At 35.4% G+C, this 10,303-nt stretch overlaps 1 protein-coding gene across 1 annotated transcript; it reads left to right on the top strand.

The window, feature by feature from the left end:
• The first annotated feature begins 201 nt into the window (after nucleotides 1-201).
• LOC121250409 (uncharacterized protein At1g03900) lies at nucleotides 202-5,270 on the top strand. The gene is made up of 8 exons (XM_041149536.1): nucleotides 202-572; nucleotides 1,600-1,631; nucleotides 2,081-2,181; nucleotides 2,287-2,359; nucleotides 2,500-2,531; nucleotides 4,324-4,414; nucleotides 4,559-4,670; nucleotides 4,764-5,270. The coding sequence occupies exons 1-8, from the start codon at nucleotides 207-209 to the stop codon at nucleotides 5,073-5,075; spliced, it is 1,119 nt and encodes a 372-aa protein (XP_041005470.1). The 5' UTR covers nucleotides 202-206; the 3' UTR covers nucleotides 5,076-5,270.
• The last annotated feature ends 5,033 nt before the right edge of the window (nucleotides 5,271-10,303 follow it).

Raw genomic sequence — 10,303 nt, 5'->3', positions numbered from 1 at the left:
AGTGGATATTCCATTTATCCATTCCCAACTATTCAAATGGATATTCGTTCCTCAAAAATTAAGCAAACCAGACCACGTAATCACGATGTTGACTCCATTGAGACCGTCCACTTGCTTGACCTTTCGTATTTTCGATCAAACGTTCCGACTAGGTTCCCGACTCTGATAAAAAACAGTAATCTGATCGGACGGTTCTAAAGGTGACTATGTTTAGATGGTACTCCTCTGCTTGCAGCTGCTGTCCCGAGATAGGAAAGGAAACTGAGACCGACCTTCCTCCTTCCTATCAGTTCTGTCGATCACCAAAAAACCGAAAGAATTTCACCAAATTACAATCTAGTCTACCAAGTTTAGCTCAAGACCCCAATCACCGATCCAACTCCCTATTATCTTCTACCAAATTGAATCTCTCTTTCCAGATCATGGAAAAGGAGGAGGAGAATTCTAAGGTTGAAGAAATCATGGAAAAGGAGGAGGAGAATTCCAAGGCTGAAGAAAGCGTGGATGAGAATGAAGAAACAGAAGCAATAGAGCTTGTTCTCTTCCAAGTTCCTGAATGTTACGTGTATATAGTAAGAAAAATCTGCCCTTTCCGAATACTTGTTGTAATTCACTTAGTGGGTTTGTTTGAAATCAATAGCATTTTCGTTGTGCATTGAGTTTTCTGGTACTTTTTCTTTTACCTCAATTTTTTTGTTCGAATTTCAGTAAAACCTTCAAAATTTAGTGAGTTTGCTGAATTTGTGTTGTAGTGTTGTTAATGGGTTTCTTTGCAATCGATAGCTTTTTATAATTTATTGAGTTTTACGTCATTTTTGTTGTGTATTTTCGTTTCTGGGTTACTTTGCAATCAATTCAACTTTCATAATTCATTGAGTTTTCATGATGACGATAACTGTGACTATTGAAATTGTGGTTCGAACTGTTTGGCTTTTACTGGTTTCTGGTGGAAAACAGGTTTTAAATTGTTAAAGAAACTGTTATGACCATGAGTTTGGGATTGGGTACAAGAAATATCTGGTTGACCTTCTCTTTAAGCATCATGGGTTTTGGCAATTATAAGTGGCAATGGATGGGTAATGTCAAAGAAAATATGAACACGAGCTTGTTATGTGCATGTCATTTTTTCAAAGCAAAGGATTTAGCCTGTTGTTTTGGCTGAACGCCCATGCTCTTCCTATTTATGAAAGTATTTGATGTTATCTAAAAAGAAAAAGGATTTAGAAAATTATATGGTCGTATACAATTCTTTAGCTTTTAGTTGTTTTTGAGTGTTGTTTGCTAGATTAATGCAGTTTAAGTTATTCCATGAATCATGCAGGATTAAGGGTGTTAGGTTACTTCTTAAAAGACTGTTAAGGTCATTTCTAATGAGTTCACTACATCCACTAATTGGGCACTTCTATATTATTTAAGATAGATTTCAAAGAAGCAAATATCATCTTGTTGCTGTACCCAAGTTTGTGTAGATAAAATCCTTTCAGTTCCATAAGACGATTAATTTACTGGAAATTTCTTTTCAAGTTTTGATATGCATGGTTTTAAGTTCTTTCTTACGTTAAACTTGTTCTTAAGTATTTTTTTTTTCCTGTTTCACAGATACCCCCAAGGAAATCTGCCGCTTCCTACAGGTATTTCTCAACTTATTAAAATAAGATGCCTGATTTTAGTTGAGATTGTTGACATATGGACATTTCTACTGTTATCTATGCTCAATAAGGAGCCTAATTTTACTTATTTTTATACCTTCTCCTATTCTTTAAGTTGCTGAGATGTTTTTGTCCTCGTAAAATTCCATGTCAGTCAATCTGTACATGAAGCATCTTTTATGCAATTCTGAAATCACTTCAACAAAATTGTACATGAAAATGAAAGGTCCCCCCTGTGGACTGGGACAATGCAACAGTCTCTTGGAAAATAAGAATGAAAAGTAGTTAGTATTCATCACTTCGTGGATTATTTTCAGTCATTATAGTTTCTAGTATGGAAGATAAACTGTCATTGTTAGCAATGCTTACTGCTGAAAATTCTATTACCAGAAAGTGGTTATCAATGTTTATATCTTCTAAGTTCATTTCAGGGCTGATGAGTGGGATGTGAACAAATGGGCTTGGGACGGGGTGCTGAAAGTCGTTAGCAAGGGAGAAGAGTGCATTATCAGACTCGAAGATAAGACCACAGGTAAGATCATCTTTAAGTTGCTGTAAGTAGCAAACGGTATGGTATATATCTCAGTAGTATCCATTAACTTCTTGTACAATAATCCGCTATATATGTATATAATAGGTGAATTATATGCTCGGGCATTTTTGCGAAATGGAGAGCCACATCCAGTAGAACCTGTAATTGATAGCAGCAGGTTGATTCTATTTCTTGCTGGAGTCAAAGCTAAACTGTTGGATCGTAAATGTTGAAGGACTCTGTACTTACATTGTTTAAATGTTCATATTGCAATTTAGTATCTGGAGGATGTCTAAATGATAATTGTTTCTTCGGCAGATATTTTGTTCTTCGCATTGAAGAGAACATTGGTGAGCTACTTTGCCCATCTCTTATTCCTTTTCTCTTTTACTGAACAGTTAATATTTCTATTTGCTTGTTTAACCACTTACAATACCTGAAATGATTATTTAAATCTCTATTTTTCATCCATAACCGAAATTGAAGCTAGATTTTCCTTCCCTCTCTCTCCAGCCTAAAATTTTTAAGATGATAGGAGGTAAAAGATAAGATTACCAATTGAAAACAGTCAAGGCTTGTACAGTAGTAAACTATGGTGAAGTAACCACAATGTCCATCAATACTCAGCTTGAGAGTCTTGCCTTTTCCTGATCTGGGTGTTTTCAACAATGAACACATTTTTTAAAGTGGGCAGCACTCAGCCGGTTTCATACCCGGAGGTGCTGCTGTGTTGGATATAATTCCAACAATAGTCAAATAAAAATTATTATGGATGGGTGACAATTTCCTTGAAGCTTGGATTACTACATCTACTGGTGGCAGAAATGTATAATGAATTTGTAGATGCCAAAGATGTACTTTGTGGTCAGTAACTAGAAGCATCTATTACTAAAAAATGCAAACAAGTCTGACATTGTACCATGTTTGAAACTCAAATACAATCGAAAAATTGTTTTATATTTGAAAGAAGTAGACCACTGCTTCCCCCCCCCCCCCCCCCGGGGAAAAAAAATAAAAAACTCCAAATGTTTTTAAAACCTTGGTTGATTTTAAACTTCATATAAAAAATTTCAAAATAACTCCTTAATTAACTTCTAAAAATATCTAATAATCAGTTTTAGAAAATATTAAAAGTATATACATTTGAGTTTTAGTTAAATTCACAACATAACCCTAAATCTTACAAAGAAGTTAATTGTTTATAAAGCCTTAAATTTTGACTCTAAAAATTTTCTTAATTCAAAAGTATGAAATAAATAATTAATAACGCTTAATCTTTCTCTATTCTTCATTGTCCCCGTCAAGATTTTCCTGAATTATATATTAAAAAACTAATAGCATGTAATCTTTCTCTATTCTTTATTGAGTCCCCTTCAAGATTTTTCTTGTTTTCTTATATTTTATATTTTTCTACGCTGGACTCTTCTTCATTTTTCCTCAAGTTTCTTTTAACATTTTTTCTTAGAAGTAATGTTGAACTTTTTTGCTAAAGATGGAAATGAAACTCTCACCTATCTTTAATTACTAAAAATTTCATTATATATTAATAATTTTATCAAATTATGTTTGTAATATTTTTGTGTTATATACATTGCAACATTATACATTATGAAAAATATATATATTTTTTTTCAAAATCAATTATTAACTCTCAACATGCTGAAATCGAAGTATGGGTGCTACATTGAAAGCATGCTCAAGAGTACTGGTGTTTTGACATGTCCTCCTCGTGCTGCTTGATTAATAGGTGTCCATGCAATTCGTAGTTTTCTTCATTGATGACATGACAAGACTATGGGATTATGGGATATGGATTGTGTAGCCAGCATCCTATCAGAAGACTATCTACCAAAAAGGCTTGTCTTTTTATTAGATTTAGACATTCAACACCAGTATATTTTAATAGGGTTACTTCTAATAATATTAAAAACCTTGGGAAGGTGGCTGTCCAAACGGAAAAGAAACCTCTCATGGTATTCCAGGGGAATTATTTCATTAGTCCTCTTAGACTCTCACAAAAAGGATCCAACATAAAAAACAAAGATATACCATGATCTTTGCTTTAATGCCTTTCCTCTTTGCTTTCTATTGTTTCCAGTTATTTTTTCGGGTATGGTCCTCATTCATCCAGGATTCTTGCAGCTGGCCGTCTTCGGCATGCTTTCATTGGTATAGGATTTCGAGAAAGAACAGAAGCTTATGATTTCCAGGCAGCCCTGCATGACCACATGAAGTATCATCCGATCTACTATACGCAACTTTTATGAGTTTTTCTTTTGCTTTACCTACAAATCTTGGTGGTTTCAAATGCTGAATTTCTAGTACATATTGTTGTGAATTTCCCTTATTAACTACTCTTTTCTAAACTGTTTTGAAGATATTTGAACAAAAAGAAAACTGCCGAAGAAATGGAACAGCATTACCAGCAAACTTCTTTGGTAGACTACAGTTTAAAAGATGGGGAGACTCTTGTACTCCAAATAAAGAATGTAAGCCTTTTGCTATTTGCTGTCAATTATGGTGAATGATTGATGCTACGAATTTTCGGTATTTGATTGAGTTTCACACTTTTGGTTCAACAGAAGAGTGGTCGCAGTGCGAATTCCAAATTTTTTGAGCAGGGTCTGAACAATCCCTCCGAGGAAAAGGGGAAACAGAAAGAACCCATAATTTCTATCAAACCACTGCCACCTCCTCCAGCTCCAGTTTCCCCTGCTGCTACTGTTCAGAAGTTACCAACAAACATGCCGCCAAAATTCAATCTTGAGGAGACTCCTCAAGATGAGGCTCATGAATTAGTAAAAGGAGATGCCAAAGATCAAATTTCTCCTGAAAATCACAGTATACAGGATATTCCAGATGATGATTTCGGGGATTTTCAAACGGCTGGGTGACATGGTCTAGATACTGACATGCTTATACTCAAATGATCAAATTCTTCTCTCGTCTTTTAATGGTTTGAGCTTTGTGATGGTGAGGCTATGTTACAGTTCAAATTTTCGTTGGTCTGGTAAATCTTTGGTATCTTACTAAAAAAAATATGTATCTGGTGCTTACGACATGGTTATGGAGTTAGTTTAGATACCGTACTTCGCTGATACAAGTGATTTTATTTATTTATTTCTCTGAAAATCCTCAGTTTAGATACTGAACTTCGCTGATGCAAGTGATTTTATTTATTTATTTCTCTGGAAATCCAGAATGGTTACTGGGAATGCAAATTGCAAACCCCCTTCTACAGGGCATTTAAAACCGAACTACTTCTGAATTAAACATAATGCACTTATATCTATAGTTACCTATAACACCAGAATCAAGTTGAGTGCAGTCTGGCCTGATAAAAGAAAACAAAAGGCATATGTGCCATTTCCCTTCCTTGTACTCGTTCTTGGGAAAAATTAAATTTTGAGTTTTTGGGGGAGGCCCACTTTTTCCACTGCGACGTCTCTACCTCTCACCCTCTTCGCCTAAAACTCAGTTTTATGATAAAACTTTTATCTGCCTAATGCAGTTCGGTAATCATACTCCTATTCTTGTTTGAATCATTATTCTTCATTTGGAAACTGGAACTGTGATTTATTTCCAAGCATAAATGCTGGTAATGTGTGATGGAATTCCTGTTCTAGCATTTGTATACATTTTTTTAACTAGTCACGAACCTGCTTGATGTGCATAAATAATTCAATTTATTATATAGAAAATATTATATGTAAGTGTAACCAAGTTAGTACACCATTGAGGGTGGTGGCCCAGTGGTCCATGAGTTTGGCAGTGGGCACTAGGTCCTGCAACGAGAAGTGCTCAGAATTATTGGTGACCCATTGGCTCATGGACCATTGACAGCTCGTGGGGCTGGGGGTTAGGCTATGACTCAAGTTCGACTTGTAGAGAGTGCCTGTGGTTCTCGTCGTCTGGGCCCCTCCTATGTAGCTCTCAAGCGGGTTGGGTGCTACCATGGTCACTTCCTAATAGGGAAGCCATCTCTGGTCGGCTCCTCCAACCCTTTTTTGCCGAGAAAAAAAAAATCCAAAGTTAGTACATCTTTAGCAATTATACAATATATAAAAGCTCCAAAACTTGGTTGAATACATTGGTCTTCTCTCCTCTTAGATGCCTTGCGGGGTTGGGGTTAGGCTATGACTCAAGTTCGACTTGTAGGGAGCGCCTGGGTTCTCGTCGTCTAGGCCCCTCCTATCTGGCTCCCAAGTGGGTTGGGTGCCACTATGGTCATGTCCTGATAGGGAAGCCATCTCTGGTCGCCCCCTCCAAACCTTTTTTGCTGAGAAAAAAAAAATCAAAGTTAGTACATCTTGAGCAATTATACAATATATAAAAGCTCCAAAACTTGGTTGAATACATTGGTCTTCTCTCCTCTTAGTTTTCTTAGTTTCTATGGTAGTGATAAAAATATCACAAAGTTTCACTTAAGAGGGGAGAATTAGTAAGAGCCTTTGATATCGTGTGCTAGAATAACTTCTTTAAATTTAAGATCATTAACTTAAAAGTTCTTTAGCATCATAAAAAATTTAACTAAAAGTGGCATGGCTTGAGAAAACCAAAGAGATGTGGTAGGAAGACTAGATTTTACTAGCTTTGAATGAAAAATATTAATTTCTTTAAATTTATATACTCCCTGGGTATTCAAAGTTTTGCATTTAGATCCCTCCGTCCATCTTCCATCAAATTGTCTAACTGGAGGGCTCCCACATGGTAACCAACAAGAACGTTTATGTGGCATAAAAATACCACTTCAGCATCCTTACTAAAGTCTACAGCATGAATGTCTGTATAGTGGAATTGGGAACATGAGATCTTCTAAACAGACCATGATTGATAGCACTTCCACCTTCAAGATTGGCTTCTGATGCTGCTTTGCAAATTCTTTATCTTGGATTTTCTTGACCTATATATTTTCCCAATGCTTACATGACAGATAAATGTTTCCTTCTCAAATCTTCAGTAGTTGCTTCGATTCATAGACGAAAAAAATAAGGCCCCGTCTCAAATACTTGTGAAAAATAAAATCAACTAAATTTATTGTTTGTTTTAGAGAATCTTTATTTCAATGAAAAAAGAAGTCACGGGATGCATATGATCTATTCTATATAGATATAAGAGAAAGTTTGTACTTTTTTCTTAGCACTTTAATGCACAAAAATATCCTCCAATGTGCGATCTAGCTTCAGCTTATTTGATTACCCTTTCGATAATTGGGCATTATTCTTAGATGGTTAATGTCACGGGTGGTTGGGGGCTGGTCCTTGAAGAGGTGGGAAGGTTGTAATGCGAGAGAAGGATGCTGGGTGAGAGAGGTTGAGGGAAGCAGGAGGGAAAGGGAGTAACGGTTTTAACTGAAGGGGTTAAGTAAGTAACAGTTGTAACTACTTTTAGAATAAAAAGGGAAGTTTGGTGTTTAAGTGATATGGTGCAAATTGTAATAATAGGTATAGTGTCGTTTTGTTTGTAGAGTTGTGTGTTTTGGGGTCTTAAGTGAAACGGTGAGTTTTGCTTTAAGAGATGTCTTGTGCATTTTACGTTTCAGTCATGGTTGTTTTAGGTCATCTTCATGCTCTGCAGGTATAAAAGCAGTGCAGCTCATGTGTAAAAGTCATTGATTGATCATTGGAGTTTAATACAATTTGGAGGTTGGGAATTCCTCAAAAATTCCCTGTCAAGATTCACGAATGGAATCTTGCGTTTGAGAATCATTCTATCTTTTGGTGTGAAATATTCTTGAGTGAATTATGTGCTTTCGATTGTTGAAGGTTCTGTAGTATTCTTGTTAGGAAGTACATTACAGTTAAGGAGTGACGTTCTCGAGAAATCATGCCTAAACCTAGTGAGAAAAGTCCTTTCTTCCATTTAGCAAGGGGCAAGAACCAGCGGATTGACCGATAAAATCTCTATGCGTATCTTTGGTCATCTATTGCATCGCCTTTATAACAACCCGCTAGAATTTCAATAGTGGAATTTCTATAGGCTTTTAGGAACCTCATGTTTTCACGAATCAAACAATCGCATAGGTTTTAGTTTTCACGAATCGAACAATCGCATAGGTTTTAGTTTGTCAGCATAGTTAGTGTTACTACTCACTATGGTGCCAGAAACGCGATTTTATTTATTTGAGATAATTAGAAGTGTTGGAATGTGATATGAGCTGCGCCATTAGACTCAGTTGATTATTTGAGATTTTATGGAGAAATATTCCAATTTTCAATTTTTGGACGAAACGTTTGTTCGAAAACGAATTGGAACCTTAAGATGGAAATGTGAAGGAAATCAAGGTGTGAGATCATGCCACCTAAGCAAAATCTTATTCCATTCAACCATTCAAATTGTGCCAAACTAAAGAAGGCTTCAACCCTAGTGAAACCCTAAATAGTTAGAATCTAATTGAAACCCCAAAAACTTAGTTTAAACTGAAACTCTAAATGGTTTCCCCAAACCCTAAAGTTGGCCTCCAAACCCTATTTGATCTAATTTCTAGCATTGTGTTTAATCGCTTAATTAAATCACTTTCACATGCTATAATTCCTCAAATTCATGTTATGGCATCCTTGTCTAACCCTTTAATCCTTGAAAATTTGATTGGGTCAAGAAAAATTGGATTTGGGCTTGATAGCATCTCAAACCCTAATCAAACCCTTTTTAAACCCCAAATGAAGCCCACTTGTTTAAGGCCCATTAAGGCTCACGAATTTTGGCCACCTTAGCGAAGCTTCTTGAGGAAGTTTCCACCCACTCGAGGTTGACCATCTACTACTCATGACAGTCCCAAAGTCGTGCATGATGAGAAGGCCAAAGGCCACCTCACCACCACCCTTCTCTTGGAAGTTTCCTTGGCTGAAAACCACTCACTATTTGCACCTTTTTGTGACCTACTCGCCATCCATCAAGATGTTACTCAAGCCCATACTTCAGTTTTTAGAAGTTTATTAGGTGTTAGTCATCCTTTCACTCACTTCACCCCTTTTCATTTCTGTTCTTGGAGAGAACACTTAGAAGCACTCTCAAGCAATTTTCTAAATCTTTTTTCGTGCCATTTTTTGAATCCTTTCAAGTATTTTCTCACAATTATTTCTTCATAAAAGTTGTTCTTATTTAAGTCTAGTTTCATGGATACCTTTTTTTTTTTTTTTTAATTTCATGGTCATTGGTTTGATCAATAGTTATTTTAACCATGGAAAGGTTAATCTAGGGGATAATCTGGAGAGTGTGTTATATTTTGGAGTTTTGGACCAAGCTAATGGATAAATCTTGGTCCGAAATTTTTATGGAGTGTTTTCAACATGTTTATATGAATTTTTTTGGAGATTAGTTGCATGATTAAAACTTTTAATGAAATATTTTCTTAGATCTAAAAGGTTAGAAACTGTAAGAGGAAAAACAGTTTCTATTTTAAGAAAATTTAGATATTTTGTGGTCTATTCTTACTCCAATGGCTTTGATAAATTTATTTGTTGATAAAAAGCCTTTTATCCATATGTTAGGATGTTAATTTGATGAATTTTGGTGTTAGTTTCAAAGATATGAATTTTTATACAAGAGAATACTCAGTTAGGTAAAAAGTTTGATGTTTTAAGCTAGATCCATGTTTTGGTTTATTTTTAGCCATGTGATTTTAAGTTTAATGCATGGATCTACTTTAGGACACATTGTTAAACCATATGTTTTTTTGTTTGAGGATCTCTTCATGGTATGCATCGGATCAAGTGTTTGATCAAAGCAAAGTTGAGAAACAATTCTGTTTTTGACTGTTGGAGTCGAATACTTCAAGTGAGATTTTGTAATTTTTGATGACTTTTATATGTTGATTCAAAGCATTTTATTTCTTAGAAATTTGTTATGAACATGTTAGAAGAAAGTTTTAAATTTTTGGAATTCTTGGAGATGTTTTGAAATAGGTCAAACCTTGAGATTCAAGGGTTTGTATTTTAGTTAAAAAGTTTTGACTTTTTTACTATAAGGTTTTGTGTTCATGAGAAGTATATTTTTGTTGAATGTTTTAAGCATGTTTCTAAGTTTAAGATAGGAGGATCTTTGTTGCAATATTTTGGCTTGATCACGAGTTTTGAAGTTTGATATGAACCCACGGGAATGGAATCCCTTGAACCCACAATCA

This window comes from Juglans microcarpa x Juglans regia, chromosome 2D (assembly GCF_004785595.1).
Source record: "Juglans microcarpa x Juglans regia isolate MS1-56 chromosome 2D, Jm3101_v1.0, whole genome shotgun sequence".
Classification (NCBI taxonomy): Eukaryota; Viridiplantae; Streptophyta; class Magnoliopsida; order Fagales; family Juglandaceae; genus Juglans; species Juglans microcarpa x Juglans regia.
This window is presented reverse-complemented; position numbering and strand designations above follow the sequence as displayed.